This window comes from Myotis myotis, unplaced genomic scaffold, assembly GCF_014108235.1.
Source record: "Myotis myotis isolate mMyoMyo1 unplaced genomic scaffold, mMyoMyo1.p scaffold_m19_p_17, whole genome shotgun sequence".
NCBI classification, from domain to species: domain Eukaryota; kingdom Metazoa; phylum Chordata; class Mammalia; order Chiroptera; family Vespertilionidae; genus Myotis; species Myotis myotis.
In genome coordinates, this window is record NW_023416321.1 from 21,180,389 (window position 1) to 21,197,688 (window position 17,300).

Here is a 17,300-nt window from a genome sequence, read left to right on the forward strand (position 1 = left end):
GGCCATCTTGGCTGCCAGTTAATTTGCATATCACCCTAATTAGCCAATGGGAAGGGTAGCGGTTGTACGCTAATTACCATGTTTCTCTTTTATTAGATAGGATTAGCTGTACATGGGTAAACTTAGAAAACTTAGAACTGTTGTGCTTTGATTCTTTGTCTTCAAAGCTTTTTTTTTTTTTTTTCTATTTTGGTCTAAAATTTTAAACCACTCCCATGTGTACATTTGTCATATTTCACACAGTTTTCTAATTTAAAATCTGTGAAATTGAGTTATCTTATAATTGGTAGCATCTTAAAATTGCTGTGGTCCCTTTCCACAGACATCTCTAAGATTAGGATTTTATTTTATGTTTTTACATCTTAGAATTTATGAACTATGGATATTTGTAGTATAAGAAATATATAGGTGTCGATAAGTGTATACAGGTTTTATTTATAATTTTGGAATTAGTTGGTTGGTCGTCAGCCCACAATAATCTCCTAGAATGAATATATTAACCAGAAATGCATTTTAATTGTACTCGGAATTTTAGCACTAATTGTGCTTTCATAATTTTCACTGTTACTGAAAAACATTTGGAATATTTTCAGTTGCTTTTCACATTACTAATATGTTTCTTTATGTATGTATTTGATTTTCTTTTACCCTGGTGATGCTAGTGACGGAAGTACAGTGGATCAAGAATATGGCCCTGCTTATACACCTCAAACTCATACTTCTTTTGGGATGCCTCCTAGCAGCGCACCTCCTAGCAACAGTGGAGCAGGAATTCTTCCTTCTCCATCTACCCCTAGGTTCCCAACTCCAAGGACTCCCAGGACTCCAAGGACTCCTCGTGGAGCTGGTGGACCTGCTAGTGCCCAAGGTTCAGTCAAATATGAAAATTCAGACTTGTATTCACCAGCTTCCACCCCATCCACATGCAGACCCCTTAATTCTGTTGAACCTGCAACTGTTCCTTCCATCCCAGAGGCACACAGTCTTTATGTAAACCTCATTCTTTCAGAATCAGTTATGAATTTGTTTAAAGACTGTAACTTTGATAGTTGCTGTATCTGTGTCTGCAACATGAATATCAAGGGTGCCGATGTTGGAGTTTACATTCCAGATCCAACGCAGGAAGCACAGTATAGGTGTACCTGTGGCTTCAGTGCTGTTATGAACAGAAAATTTGGAAACAATTCAGGATTATTTCTTGAAGATGAACTAGATATCATAGGACGCAACACAGAATGTGGCAAAGAAGCAGAAAAACGTTTTGAAGCTCTCAGGACTACTGAACATGTTAATGGAGGACTAAAGGAATCTGAAAAATTGCCTGATGAGTTGATATTACTGTTACAAGATCAGTGCACTAATTTATTTTCACCCTTTGGAGCAGCAGAAAAAGACCCTTTTCCTAAAATTGGTGTAGTTAGCAATTGGGTACGTGTTGAAGAGCGGGACTATTGCAATGATTGCTACCTTGCATTAGAACATGGGCGTCAGTTCATGGATAACATGTCAGGAGGAAAAGTTGATGAAGTGCTTGTGAAAAGTTCGTGCTTACACCCCTGGTCCAAAAGAAATGGTAAGTATGCTAATGGAATAATTTTTGTTTGTTTTCCTTTATATGTATGACTTGGCTTTTCTTTCTTAAGAGAAAATACTAAAGGCATTTCCCAGGTAGCCAACAGAGACACTTAAATTTGGACTTAAAACTCCTTTAAGAATGAAATTTTCAAAGAGAGAATTTCCTAGCAGTTTAGTTTAATTTCAAAACAAAAGTAGGGTTATTGTAAATTTGTAATTATGTATTGTGTAGATGTATAAAAGGTAGTTTGCACATGTTGATTAGCAGAAAGTTGCTAGATGTCTGCAGTATTCAACATGCTTTTACTCACTAAATATTTATGAGCACCTAGTATGTTCTCAGCCTGTTCTTTTGTAAAGTAGTGTTGGACAAACATATTTCCCAACCTTTTTGAGCCTGTAATTTAGTGAAGAATACAAAAATAGAAAAATAAGTAATTATATAATATAATGACAAATGCTTTGAAGAAAAAGCAGGTAGAGAAGTGGAAAAAGACAAGTGTGTGACATTTATTATTTTTTTATCCTCAGCGGAGGATATGATTTTTTTATTGACTTTTAGTGAGAGAGGAAAAGAGAGAGAGAGAGATCTCGAAGTGAGAGAGAAACATCAACCTGTTGCCTCCTGTACACACCACAACTGGAGCTGGAACCCACAATCTAGGTATATAGGTATGTGCCCTGACGGGAAATCGACCCCACACCTTTTGGCGTACAGGACAACACTCCCACCTGGACAGGAAAAGAGTGTGACGTTTTAGATGTTTGGATAAGAGAAGATACTACTGAGGGACAACATTTGAACAAAGACTTACATAAAGTGGTAGGGGTTAGCTCTGTGGCTAACCGAGGGGAATGTGTTTTAGGCAGTGAAAAAACCTGAGTGAGTAGTATGCTTAGGAGTCACTGTTGCTGGGATGAATTGGGTGATGGGGAGACTGGTAGAAGATGAAGTTTAAGAGTTGGCCAATACCCTGGCTGGTGTTTCTCAGTGCTTAGAGCAGTGGTCGCCAACTGGTGGTCCGCCAGGTTTGAAAGGTTGGCGACTGCTGGCTTAGAGCATCAGCCTATGCACCCAAGGGTTGTGAGCTTGACCCCCAGTAGGGGGCATGCAGGAGACAGCCGATTGATGATTCTCTCTCATCGTTGATGATTCTGTCTCTTCCTCTACCTCACTTTCTCTGAAATGAATAAAAACATTTTTTAAAAAAGCATGATGGGAAGTTATAGGACAGTTTTGAGTAGAGAAGTAACATGATTCTTTTTCTGTTTGCTATTGTGTTGTGGATGGTGAAGATGAGAGTTGTTAGAGTATAGAAATGCAACAGTTATTTTATATACTGATTTTGTACCCTGCACTTTACTTACTTCTAATGGTTTTTTGGTGGAGTCTTTAGCATTTTCTAGATATAAAATTATGTCAAGCAGAATTCTTACTTACTTTTTTTAATGGTTATAGATGTGAGTATGCAGTGCTCACAGGACATACTTCGAATGCTCCTATCTCTTCAGCCAGTTCTTCAGGATGCTATTCAGAAAAAAAGAACAGTAAGGCCTTGGGGGGTTCAAGGTCCTCTCACTTGGCAACAATTTCATAAAATGGCTGGCCGAGGCTCTTATGGTAAGTAATTTATAGTATGTATATTGACTACTTTTATTTCAGTCCTCAGTTTCTATGCCCAATTTGAATAAGCACAGTTGTTTTTCTTAAATATTTTTGTGGCATATGCTTGACTTAAGGCAGTGTGGGTCAATTTCAGCTTTTCTTACTTTGAACATTTACAGCATTCAGTATACTGGTACATCAGAAAGAATAACTTCATTTAGATCTGTTTTTACGTGAGACTTACCAGTACAATTTTATGTGTAGAAAGAATCATACTGCCAAATTTTTTAAAAAGACTGAGTACCACTTTTGTTGTAAATCATTATTTTACAAAATTGAATGAAAAAAATGGAGTAAAAAGGAGCAAGTAATATTAGTGATAAAGGTTCTCAAGGTCTCATTTAAAAAAAAGACAAATTTCCTAGTTGTGATAAGAGTAGCAAATGAATATTCCCAATGTGGTATGTGCATTGTAGATTTATGGTTAACAATAATAAAAAAGAACATTACAAATTGCTTTAATTGCCCTAGCTGGATTGGCTCAGTGGATAGACCATTGGCCTGCGGACTGAAGGGTCTCGCGTTCAATTCCAGTCAAGGGCACATGACCTGGTTGCAGGCTCGATCCCCAGTAGGGGGCATGCAGGATGCAGCCAATCCAATTTCTCTCTCATCATTCATGTTCTACCTCTCTCTCTCTCTCTCTCTCTCCTTTCCTCTTTGAAATCAATAGAAATATATTTAAAAATTTTTTGTATGAATTATTGGTTGAAGGTTGGCTCTGAACGGTGGGATATAATTGGAGCTTTAAAAATATGTCTGGAGATAGCCACTTGGCCTGGAGGTCAAACCCTCCCTGGTATTAGCTACAACAATCAAGGTTTAACTATAAGACTGCGCACAAAGACCACTAGGGGGTGCACCAAGGAAGCATAACAAAATGCGGAGACAAAGAAACAGGACAAAATTGTCAATGGAAGATACAGAGTTCAGAACCACACTTTTAAGGTCTCTCAAGAACTGTTTAGAAGCCGCCGATAAACTTAATGAGATCTACAAGAAAACTAATGAGACCTTCGATCTTATATTGGGGAACCAACTAGAAATTAAGCATACACGGACTGAAATAACGAATATTATACAGACTCCCGACAGCAGACCAGAGGAGCGCAAGAATCAAGTCAATGATTTGAAATGCGAGGAAGCAAAAAACACCCAACCGGAAAAGCAAAATGAAAAAAGAATCCAAAAATGCGAGGATAGTGTAAGGAGCCTCTGGGACAGCTTCAAGCGTACCAACATCAGAATTATAGGGGTGCCAGAAGATGAGAGAGAGCAAGATATTGAAAACCTATTCGAAGAAATAATGACAGAAAACTTCCCCCACCTGGTGAAAGAAATGGACTTACAGGTCCAAGAAGCGCGGAGAACCCCAAACAAAAGGAATCCAAAGAGGACCACACCAAGACACATCATAATTAAAATGCCAAGAGCAAAAGATAAAGAGAGAATCTTAAAAACAGCAAGAGAAAGAAACTCAGTTACCTACAAGGGAGTACCCATACGACTGTCAGCTGATTTCTCAACAGAAACTTTGCAGGCCAGAAGGGAGTGGCAAGAAATATTCAAAGTGATGAATACCAAGAACCTACAACCAAGATTACTTTATCCAGCAAAGCTATCATTCAGAATTGAAGGTCAGATAAAGAGCTTCACAGATAAGGAAAAGCTAAAGGAGTTCATCACCACCAAACCAGGATTATATGAAATGCTGAAAGGTATCCTTTAAGAAGAGGAAGAGGAAGAAAAAGGTAAAGATACAAATTATGAACAACAAATATGCATCTATCAACAAGTGAATCTAAGAATCAAGTGAATAAATAATCTGATGAACAGAATAAACTGGTGATTATAATAGAATCAGGGACATAGAAAGGGAATGGACTGACCATTCCTGGGGGGGGAAAGGGGTGTGGGAGATGCGGGAAGAGACTGGACAAAAATCGTGCACCTATGGATGAGGACAGTGGGTGGGGAGTAAGGGCGGAGGGTGGGGCGGGAACTTGGAGGAGGGGAGTTATGGGGGGGAAAAAAGGAACAAATGTAATAATCTGAACAATAAAGATTTAATTAAAAAAAATATGTCTGGAATGTTAGTTTTTAACATTGAAATCTCTGACTTTTGTGCATGGTTTTAGAATGCATTATGTTTATGCAGAAGTAGTAGATTTTCTCATATTTCCTTTTTGCCTTCTTTTATTAATAGCTAAATAATTTCAATCCCATACATAACTTTACATTCAGTGAGAAGTGCAGGTTAATTATATCTTGTTACATTCTTTTTTTCCTTATGTATTTTTATTGATTTCAGAGAGGAAGGGATAGGGAGTAAGCGATAGAAACATCAGAGATGAGCCCAGGTGGTGTGTGGCTCAGTGGTTGAGCTTCGACCTATGAAATAGGAGGTCATGGTTCAGTTCCCCGTCAGGGCACATGCCTGGGTTGTGGACTTGATCCCCAGTGTAGGGTGTGCAGGAGGCAGCTGATCAGTGATTCTCTCTAGTCATTGATGTTTCTATCTCTCTCTCCCTCTCTGAAATCAATAGAAATATATTTTAAAAAACACCACCAAAATAGTAGACACACACATAACACAATACCCAGAGTTTTTACTGATCAGTACATACAGAGAGGTTTTTCTCTTTTTAATGGCTGCATGTATTCTGTTGTTCTTTCCACATGATATTATCTTACCAGTCTACTGTTAATGGACACACTAGAGGCCCAGTGCACAAAATTCATGCAGGGGTAAGGTCCCTAGGCCTGGCCGGCAATCAGGGCCTATTGGGGCCTTCCAGCTGCTGGCTGGGGCCTTCCTTTGTTTCATGCCACACCCTGGTGGTCAGCACACATAGAGAGCGATTGAACTCCCAGTCTAACTCCTGAGGGGACACTTTGCATATTAGCTTTTTATAGATATAGACTAGAGGCCTGATGCATGAAATTCGTGCAAGGGGCTGGCCCCTGCTGCCGCCGTAGCCTCCTCTGCCTCAGCCCCTGCCGCCACAGCTTTGTCTGGAAGGTTGTCTGAAAGGACGTCCAGTTTAATTAGCATATTTACACTTTTATTTTTTCTTTAAAATATATTTTTTATTGATTAAGATATTACATATGTGTCCTTATCCCCACATTACCCCCTACCCCCCCCCCCCCCCCCGACCCCCGCCTCCGGTCATGCCCTCACCCCCCCGTTTTCCGTGTTCTTTGGTTAGGCCTATATGCTTGCATATAAGTCCTTTGGTTGATCTTTCCCCCTTACCCCCACCCTCCTCTTCCTTCCCTCCAAGGCCCGACAGTCCAGTCAATGCCCCTCTGTCTCTGGATCAGTCCTTGTTCATCAGTTTATGTTGTTCATTATAGTCCACAAATGAGTGAGATCATGTGGTATTTATCCGCTCTCCAGTTCCATCCATGCTGTGGCAAATGGTAAGAGTTCCTTTTTCTTATTCCTCTTCTTAAAGAATACCTTTCAGCATATCATATAATGCTGGTTTGGTGGTGATGAACTCCTTTAGCTTTTTCTTATCTGTGAAGCTCTTTCTCTGACCTTCTATTCTGAATGATAGCTTTGCTGGATAAAGTAATCTTGGTTGTAGGTTCTTGCTATTCATCACTTTGAATATTTCTTGCCACTCTCCTCTTGCCTGCTTGGTTTCTGTTGAGAAATCAGCTGACAGTCGTATGGGTACTCCCTTGTAGGTAACGGACTTTCTTTCTCTTGCTGCTTTTAAGATTCTCTCTTTGTCGTTTGCTCTTGGCATTTTAATTATGATGTGTCTTGGTGTGGTCCTCTTTGGATTCCTTTTGTTTGGGGTTCTCTGCACTTCCTGGACTTGTAAGTCTATTTCTTTCACCAGGTAGGGGAAGTTTTCTGTCATTATTTCTTCAAATAGGTTTTCAATATCTTGCCCTCTCTCTTCTTCTGGTACCCCTATAATTCTGATGTTGGTATGCTTGAAGTTGTCCCAGAGGCTCCTTACACTATCTTCATATTTTTGGAATCTTTTTTCTTTTTTCTTTTTTGGTTAGGTATTTTTTGTTTCTTTGTATTTCAAATCTTTGACTTGATTCTTGGGATCCTTTTGTCTGCTGTTGGATCTCTGTATATTATTCTTTATTTCAGTCAGTGTATGCTTAATTTCTAGTTGGTCTTTTTTCATATCCTCCAGGGTCTCACTAAATTTATCGGCGGTTTCCGTAAAATTCTTGAAAAACCTTATAAACGTGGTTTTGAACTCTATATCCAGTCATTTGCTTTCCTCCATTTCTGTCATTTGTGACCTGTTTCTTTGTCTCCGCATTTTTTATGCTTCCCTGTGTTGGTAGAGTGGTTTTGTGTGCTAGGTGTCCTGTAGGGCCCAGTGGCTCAGCCTCCCCAGTTACCTGAGGTGGACACTCTTGGTGCACCCCCTTGTGGGCTTTGTGCACGGTCTTGTTGTAGTTATGCCTTGATTGTTGTAGGATCACTGGGAGGAATTGACCTCCAGGCCAATTGGCAGTGAGAATCAGCTGTGTCTGCAGTGGGAGAACTTCTGTGCTGAAGACACCCTTCTGGGGCAAGACTTGCTTCAGTGGGGCTTTGGTGCTCACTGAGTCTGCCCCCTGAGTGTGTCCCTTATGGATCTGAGGAGTTGTAATCCGGATGGTTCCCCTCTGACCACTGGGTACACTGGCTCTTGGAGGTTACCCAGCAGGAGCTATGAAGAGAACTGCAGATTCCCCTTCCTTTTTTGGAGTTTGGAGGTGCCCTGATGAGGCCCAGCGGTGAAGCAGTGCAAGCTGCTGTGGGGCCTTGGGCCTTCTCTTGGAAGTTCTGGGTCTGTGGCCCAGCTGCAGTTTGTTAGGTAATTTTCAGGTTGCAAAGGGCCAGGGCATGCATATGCAAATGCCTCTGCCGCAGCCTGGGTGGGGCGGGGTCTCAGGGAATCAAAGGGCAGAGCAAGCAGCTATGGCGGATTCTCAGCCCTGCCCTAAGGGGCCGCGGGCGTCTCAGTTTCCCGGTAATTTAGTTGCTGCAAGCACCTCTGAGGGAAAGCCGCCCTCGAGTTCCAAGTTCTGCCCACTGCCAGACAGTCCAGTTTCTCCCTGTATGAGTCCTGGGTCCCCAGAGACTTCCCGGAACCGGAGTTCAGAGCAGTCGGGAGCTTGTGACTCCCTCCCGATTCAAAAAGACAGCCGCGTCCTCAGGTGCCAGCCCCTTTCCGCGCGCGCTCGAGCCTCCATACCTCTGCACTTTACTTCCGCAGCTCCTCTGAGTCTCAGTGTGCTTTTCTCTTTCCTTATAGTTGTAGAATTTCCACTCCGCCAGCTTTCCTGTAGTTCTGGATGATGTCCGTTTTGTCTTTTTATTGTATTTTTGAAGTTGTTGTAGGATGCAGCAATTTCGGTGTTTACCTATGCCGCCATCTTAGTTTCTCCCCTACACTTTTATTATTATAGATAGATGGTTCCCATCATTATTTTTAAAAAACATTTTTTTCATTGATTTCAGAGAGGAAAGGAGAGGGAGAGAGAGTTAGAAACATCAATTATGAGACAGAATCATTCATCGGCTGCTTCCTGCATGTCCCACACTGGAGATCCAGACTGCAACCTGGGCATGTGCCCTTTCTGGGAATTAAACCACCACCTCCTGGTTCATAGGTCGACACTCAACCACTGAGCCACGCTGGCTGGGCAGTTTCCATAATTATTACAACTATTTTTCTAGAATTCAGACATGCCTGGCTTGTAAAGCATGTGTGTATGTATCTTTTAAATATTGCCAAATTACTCGTTATAATACCAGTTTAAACTCCTACCAGTAAAATACCTGTTCCCCAAACCTTTACGAGTAGGGTGCTCAGTAAGTAGATGGGTGAAAATGGTTGTTTCATTATAGTTGAGAGGTAGAATAGTATAGATTGTGAGGGAAGACTTCCTGGTTTCTAATCCCACTTCTGCCAGTCTTCTATACTACTGGACAAGTTGTTTAACTTTTCTATTACTGGTGTTTCATCTCTAAAATGAGATTAATAGTATCAGCCTTGTATAGTTTTTGTGAGGTCTAAATGAGTTAATAAAAAGAAAGATCTTTAAGCAGTACCTAACACATAGTGAGTGTTATAATTGTTTGCTATTAATTATTTTAATTGCTTTGTCATGAGAATGAGCATCTTTTTATGTGCAAGAGGTATTTCTATTGCTGTGAACTTTGTTCATATCCTATACCCACTTTTCTATTAGGTTTTTGGTCTTTTTCTTACAGAGTTATACTTCCCTTTTATGTGGTAAGGATAGTAACCCTTTTTTCATATACATTGCAAATCATTCTTCCAACTTGTTGTTAATCATTTGGCTTTATTGTTTTCTTTATACCAAAATTTAAAATTTATATAGTCAGATTAATCAGTTTTTAAATGGATAGGTTTTATGTTATGCTTAGAAAGGCTTTCCCCCGTCCAGATTTAAAAATAAAACTCTCCTCCCATGTTTTCTTTTATACTTCTAAGGTTTTTCATTCAGATCAATTTTTTTTTTTTGCATTTAAATGAAGGTATAAGTCATATGTTCTTTTTAAAGACCATTTTAGCAAATTCTTAACTGTGGAAAAGCCTCAGTCACTGGCTTTATGTATTTTTGTCTTTAATAAAATATTTTTACTACTAATAATGACTTAGTACTTTTGACATTTCAGTAAAAAAGACATACTGCTTTTAAATGATTTCTTCAAATATATTTTTCTTATTTAGGAACTGATGAATCTCCAGAACCACTGCCAATCCCCACGTTTTTGTTGAGTTATGATTATGATTTTCTGGTGCTTTCTCCATTTGCTCTCCCTTACTGGGAGAGACTTATGCTGGAACCCTATGGATCTCAAAGAGATATAGCCTATGTTGTACTATGTCCAGAAAATGAAGCTTTGTTAAATGGAGCCAAAAGTTTTTTTAGGGATCTTACTGCAATATATGAGGTAGGTGTTTAAAATAATATGGCATTTTAAAACTGCCTTATTATTTGTATTTTTAAATATAAATTATACTGGGAAGTTCAGTTGATTGGGACAGAATAGTAATGATGTCAAGTTCTTTGATGTCATTTACCTCTCATACTAGCCAGTTACATTCTTACAGGATTTAACCCACACCCTTAATTAGATGTGTGCGCCATGGGTCATGGTGGAAATTGCCTTACTGGGGGGGAAAGTTGAGAGTATATATGGTCTCACTTAAGAGAATATGTTTTGCCCTAGCCAGTTCAGTGGATAAAGAAAGCATCAGCCCACGGACTGAAGGGTCCCAGTTTTGATTCCAGTCAAGGGCACATACCTCGATTGCAGGCTTTATCCCTAGCCCTGGTCGGGGCATGTGCAGGAGGGAACCAGTCAATGTGTCTTTCTCGCACATCGATGGTTCTCTCTCTGTGTCTCTCCCCTTCCCTTCTACTCTCTAAAAATCAACAAAACAAAGAGAGAGAGGATATTTTCTAAAGCAAAGGGCAGCATTGTCAAATAGCCAAGGAAAATTACATTTACAAAAATTCTAGCCCTGATTCTCTAGGACCTCAGGTACTAATATTAGGCCTCACTTTCCTCATACATAAAATAAAGCTATGCTAGATCTTTGTAAGATCTATTTCATTTCTGAAATTCTTGACTAATTTTTTTAAGTTATAATTCTCATGTTATGTCCATCACTGAATGCAATGATTGCAAATTTAAAATGCTGTGGGACATAAAGTCTTAATTCATTACACCTTCCTTTTCCCATAAATGCTTGGAAATCCAGTTTTTAAAATTGCTTTTACAGTTGTTAATTTGTGCTGGCTTAACTCCATATAAATGTTCCACTTAATTACAAGGTATGTAGTGTATTTTGTAGAAATAAGTATTTCCCAAAGAGTGTTGTATAGAACACTAATGCTGCAAAATCTTCCCAGAGAAAAGTTCCATAGTTAAATAGGCTTGAGGAGACATTGTGTATTATATTACCATATAGAGATTCACTATTCATATTAGATTTTTTGAGCTGTTGAAAGTCCTAATAGTAAAGAAATCCTATCTAGATTTTCTTTTTTTTAAAAAAATATATTTGTATTGATTTCAGAGAGGAAGGGAGAGCGAGAGAGATAGAAACATCAATGATGAGAGAGAATCATTGATCAGCTGCCTCCTGCACGCCCCCTACTGGGGATCAAGCCCACAAACCGGGCATGTGCCCTTGACCAGTATCGTACCCAGGACCCTTCAGTCTGCAGGCCGACGCTCTATCCACTGAGCAAAACCAGTGAGGGCTAAATTTTCTTAATCAAGTATGGCAAACTTATTTGATAGTAGGCTTCTTGCAACAGACATCAGTAGCCCACAGAATTGGAGGGAGAGCTGGCAAATTCATAGTGTAGCTGTATACTAATTTTTATTTTGCTTTTGCTTAAGGATATGTGTATTTATATAGATGAATTGGGATAGATTCACAGCTTAGAATGACTACATTTTTATGCTCACTTATTTCTGTATTCCTCAAGTTTTCATTATTCAATTCATAAAGCTCTAGTGCCATTATTATTATCTAGTTGTTTTATTTCATTGGAAATGTTCTAATTTTAAAAGAAGTTTAATGGATTTTTACTGTACAAAAGGAAAAGATCTGTGGCACCATTTTACCCTTGATATTCTTATCCCAAATGTTAAGTATAAGTGATAGTTTATTTTAAATATCTGAAATGCTTTATTTTACAATATGTACTTAAATACTATGATAATTTCACTAATTCTGCTTTCTGTATGTATAATTGTAGTCCTGTCGATTAGGTCAACATAGACCTATTTCTCGACTGTTGACAGATGGGATCATGAGAGTTGGATCTACTGCATCAAAGAAACTGTCAGAAAAGTTGGTAGCAGAATGGTTTTCTCAGACAGCTGATGGTAACAATGAAGCATTTTCTAAACTCAAGCTTTATGCACAAGTCTGCAGATATGACCTAGGTATTAAATTTGCATTTATTATATAAGGCCAGTGTTAGAATGTATGGCCCAGTCCTCCAGCTGTTTTTGTAAATAAAATTTTATTAGAACACAACCATGCTCATTTATTTACATATTGCCTATGCCTGCTTTTGTGCTACAAGATCAGACCTGAGTAGTTTTGACAGAGACTGTGACCCGTAAAGCCTAAAATAATTACCATCTGACCCTTTATAGAAAAAGTTTACTGATCCCTGTGCTAGGGATCCCATCAGGTAGAAGGAAATTGTGGGTTATAAGCAATTTTTTGTTGCTTCTGTAGGATCTGATGAATTTCTTTTTACTTAAGTTTATTAACATTAAGACTTCTTAACATTAAGATTCTTGATTTGTTAATGGTTTAGAGAGCAAATAACTTGTAGTTTCCTCTACAACACACACAAAAAAACAGTCCTTTGTTGGAACTAAGAAAATGATAGCTGTATAAGATGCTTATTTTAACATTCCTGAATTACATATTTAAGACTTGCTTATTTTAACACTCTTAATTAAATATCAATGGACTTACTTTATACTTAATCCAAAGATTAAATAGATTTAACCAAAATATAGAATCTCATTAGACCTTCCTATAATTTGAACCTCATGATAACATTTCTCCTTTTTATATCTAGTTAGCTCCTAGTGTAGTCAATATTTATTTAATTTGTGACTTAGGAACCCTTTGAATGGCTTAATAAAATTTGCTAGGTACTGTTATTTATATTTAATTAATTATGCCTAGGAAATAGAATTTTATTATACTTTCATGAAATCCATTTATTTTGTATGAAAATGCTGGTTTGTCCTTTTCAAATCCATTTAAAATTTGTTTCTTCAGTTTGTAGGAAAATAGAAAGCTATATATGCTACATTCTTAGCAAGCAACTTAGGGAGGGTAATTACCAAAAAAGCATCAATTAGATATTATTATTCACATAATTGAATAAATAAAGAACCAATCAGTGAAATAAAGAATTAAATACCCTGCCTGTTTTTATTATCTTTAGGTCCTTATCTTGCTTCCCAGCCATTGGACAGCTCTCTACTTTCCCAGCCAAATTTAGTTGCCCCTACAAGTCAATCTTTGATTACTCCACCTCAGATGACAAATACTGGAAATGCTAATACTCCATCTGCCACCCTAGCATCTGCAGCGAGCAGCACTATGACAGTGACTTCAGGTGTTACCATGTCTTCTTCAGTTGCCACAGCTAATTCAACTTTGACCACAACTTCAACTTCATCTTCATCATCCTCCAACTTGAATAGTGGAGTATCAAATAAACTACCTTCGTTTCCACCCTTTGGCAGTTTGAACAGTAGTGCTGCAGGATCCATGTCTACGCAGGCGAGTACAGTTCAGAATGGCCAGCTAGGAGGGCAACAGTCATCAGCTCTACAAACAGCTGGGATTTCTGGAGAGTCATCTTCTCTTCCCACTCAGCCACATCCTGATGTATCTGAAAGGTACTTTTAAATATACTAATTTTGCAGAAATATAAATATTCGATGCATCTTTTTGTCTGAATAACACAGTCATTATGAATAAACAAAGTTTTTTGGTCTTATCAGTGGAATTTTAGTTTTTTGTTTTGTTTTTTTTATTTTATTGATTTTTTACAGAGGAAGGGAGAGAGACAGAGTTAGAAACATCGATGAGAGAGAAACATCGATCAGCTGCCTCCTGCACATCTACTGGGGATATGCCCATAACCCAGGTACATGCCCCCGACCGGAATCGAACCTGGGACCCTTCAGTCCGCAGGCCGACGCTCTATCCACTGAGCCAAACCGGCTTTGGCTGGAATTTTAGTTTTTAAAGTGTTCAATATTTTACTTATAAAATTATAACGAAGACTCTTCATAACATCTTTTAATAAAATATATATTTGCCCTAACCAGTTTGGCTCAGTGGATAGGGTGTCGGCCTGCGGACTCAAGGGTCCCGGATTCAATTCCGGCCTAGGGCATGTACCTTGGTTGCGGGCACATCCCCAGTAGGGGGTAAAAAATCAACAAAATATATATAAAATATATATATATATTGATTTCAGAGAGGAAGGGAGAGGGAGAGAGAGATGGAAACATCAGTGATGAGAGAGAATCATTGATTAGTTGCCTCCTGCATGCCCCCTACTAAGGATAGAGCATGTGTCCTGACCAGAAATCTAACTGTGACCTCCTGGTTCATGGGTCAACACTCAACCACTGAGCCACACCGCCGGGCTAAAGTCTTTTTTTTTTTTTTTTTTTAATATATTTTACTGATTTTTTTACAGAGAGAAAGGGAAAAGGATAGAGAGTTAGAAACATTGATGAGAGGAACATAATTCAGCTGCCTCCTGTACACTCCCCTAATGGGGATGTGCCCGCAACCAAGGTGCATGCCCTTGACTGGAATCGAACCTGGGACCCTTCAGTCCGCAGGCCGATGCTCTATCCACTGAGCCAAACCAGTCAGGGCAAGTCTTTTTTAAAATAATGTTTTTTTACTAGAGGCCCGGTGCATAGATTCGTGCATGGGTGGGGTCCCTCAGCCTGGCCTGTGCCCTCTCACAATTTGGGACACCTCAGGGGCTGAAACCTGGCAGTCCGACATCCCCCCGAGGGATGTAGCAGTGCTAAAGCTGCAGGTGGCTGTGGAGGAGCCCAGCTGGGGCTGGGCACAGCTCTGTTGCCAGTCATCCTGGCTCCGCTGCACCTGCCACCACCACCACCACCTGGTAGCACTGCTGCGGAGGCTGGAGAGACTCCCGCCACTGCAGCTGCACTTAACAGCCATGAGCCCAGTTTCTGGCTGAGCGGCGCTCCCATTGTGGGAGTGCACTGACCACCAGGTGGCAACTCCTGCGTTGAGCATCTGCCCCCTAGTGGTCAGTGCGCATCATAGCAACCTGTCATCATGGTCGCTTAGGCTTTTATATATGTTTTTATTGACTTTTAGAGAGAGAGGAAGAGAGAAGGAGAAGGTAGAGAGAGATAGAAAAATTGATTATGAGAGAAACATTGATCAGCTGCCTCCTGTACACTCTACTGGGGATGGAGCACACAATCCAGGCATGTGTCCTGATCAGGAATCAAACCAGTGACCTCTTTGTTCATGAGTCAACACTCAACCACTGAGCCAGGCATTCTCATAAAGTCTTTATGACAGACTTCTAGAATCTCAGGCTGGGAACTGAGACCTTGAAAACCATTTAGTCTAACTATTCTATGATGATTGAATCTGTTCTGTGATAAAACTGTCAAGTAGATTTGCCTATGCAAGTCACTCCAGTGATTTAGAAAGTCACTATTGAACTAGCCTCTTCAGGCATAAGAGTCATACCAAGATTTAAATCTCAGTTCTGCCATTTACTGGCTTTGTGACTTTGGGAAAGTTATCTAACCTTTCTGAGCCTGTTTGCTTATCTGTAAAATGGGAGCAAGGTACCTATATATATATAAAAGGCTAATATGGTAAGTGTCCATCCGATTGGTCACTATGATGCACACTGACCACCGGGGGGCAGATGATCAATGCAGGAGCTGGCCATTTCCAGAGAAACAGCAGTGCAGACCTGGTGCCCACAAAGCAACACTCAGCTTCCCCCAAGTGGGACACCCCACCAAATTGCAGCCAATGCTGCCGAGACCTCATGGCACAAAATGCGGCCCACAGCCCAGCCAGCCCGGAAACTGTGGCCGTGGGCACCGGGTAATGCGTCACATAGCAACACCCAGCAACACCCAGCTTCCTCTCTCTAGCAACTAGCCTCCTTGGAGTTTCTTCAGCCCAGGAACACGAGTTGCTTTATAGCCAGGTGGAAACATTTTACACTTTAACCAAATGTCTGTAAAGCATTTTCCTGTGCCTCATCTCATTTGATCCTCACAGAAGTCCTGGAATGGGTAGATAGGAGACTCAGTGGAATCCTATTTTCTTTTCATTAGCTGGAAAATGGAGATTTAGAAAGCTTAGAAACTTGACCCGACTGAAAAGAAGTGAGAAATGGTGGACCTTGAAAATGATTTCAGGTTTTCTCACTACGCACAATATAGTCAAACACTGCTGCAGTTAAATATTTTACCCTTTGTTTTCCCTGCATGATCTATCATAATAATCTGCTTCGTGTTGATATTTACTGCTGTGTTGCTGACAATTACCTGAAAGAAGTTGGGGTGCTTCACTGGGCTGGAAAAAGTTTAGCTAAATCAGAAAGCAGGTCTAGTTAAGCAAGTTTATTCTATATCTATAAAAGGCTAAGTTGACTCATGCATGCGTGACACATATAAAGCTCTCACTGGCGCTAATCACATGCGTGTTTCAATCTGTCATTGTCGATCCTGAATTTGGTTGACACTTCTATTATAGAGAGGGTGAACAGCGATATTAAAATATTTCTTCTAATTAATTTCCTCTCATTGTGCACAAATTTGTGCACTGGGCCACTAGCAGGATATAATGCACAGTAAGTGCTTTACACAATGCTTCCAAATGCTTGAGTTGTTTTTTTTAAAATATATTTTATTGATTTTTTACAGAGAGGAAGGGAGAAGGAGAGGGATAGCGAGTTAGAAACATCGATGAGAGAGAAACATCGATTCAGCTGCCTCTTGCACGCCCCCTACTGGGAGTGTACCCGCAACCCAGGTACATGCCCTTGACCAGAATCGAACCTGGGACCCTTGAGTCTGCAGGCCAACGCTCTATCCGCTGAGCCAAACCAGCTAGGGCGCTTGAGTTGTTTTTGACAACAACAATAATGACAGCTCTCTTCATTCCTTTTCTGAAGAAGGTATTGAGTGAGTTTCCCTCCTGCTTTTTCAGTTAGATTAGCCTGAGCTTAATTACATCTTTCAGCTATCCAGGTGCAGTTTTGCCCAAAGCTATACTCATTTATGTGAGTAAAAACAAACTATTAATTATCCAGGTTGACCCATTTATCTTGAACCTCTCCATATATTTGGAGTTTAAAAAAAATATCATCATCAAAGAATGAACCTTATTCACTTTTGAAGTTATGAAGTAAGAAATGACTGTCTATAGCTAAAACTGTAGTTTGGAAACCTGATTTCTTTCTAGTTTAG

At 39.8% G+C, this 17,300-nt stretch overlaps 1 protein-coding gene across 7 annotated transcripts in view; it reads left to right on the forward strand.

Moving 5' to 3' along the window:
- Nucleotides 1-17,300, forward strand: part of MED13 (mediator complex subunit 13) — a 96,494-nt gene that overhangs the window by 64,290 nt on the left and 14,904 nt on the right. For 6 of the 7 annotated variants that reach the window (XM_036340204.1, XM_036340209.1, XM_036340203.1 and 3 more), the window contains exons 16-20: nt 663-1,573; nt 3,035-3,196; nt 9,973-10,196; nt 12,020-12,209; nt 13,238-13,697. In XM_036340204.1, coding sequence (XP_036196097.1) covers nt 663-1,573; nt 3,035-3,196; nt 9,973-10,196; nt 12,020-12,209; nt 13,238-13,697 — 1,947 coding nt within the window. The remainder of the gene's footprint in view (nt 1-662; nt 1,574-3,034; nt 3,197-9,972; nt 10,197-12,019; nt 12,210-13,237; nt 13,698-17,300) is intronic. The other variant, XM_036340207.1, reaches the window with a different exon arrangement.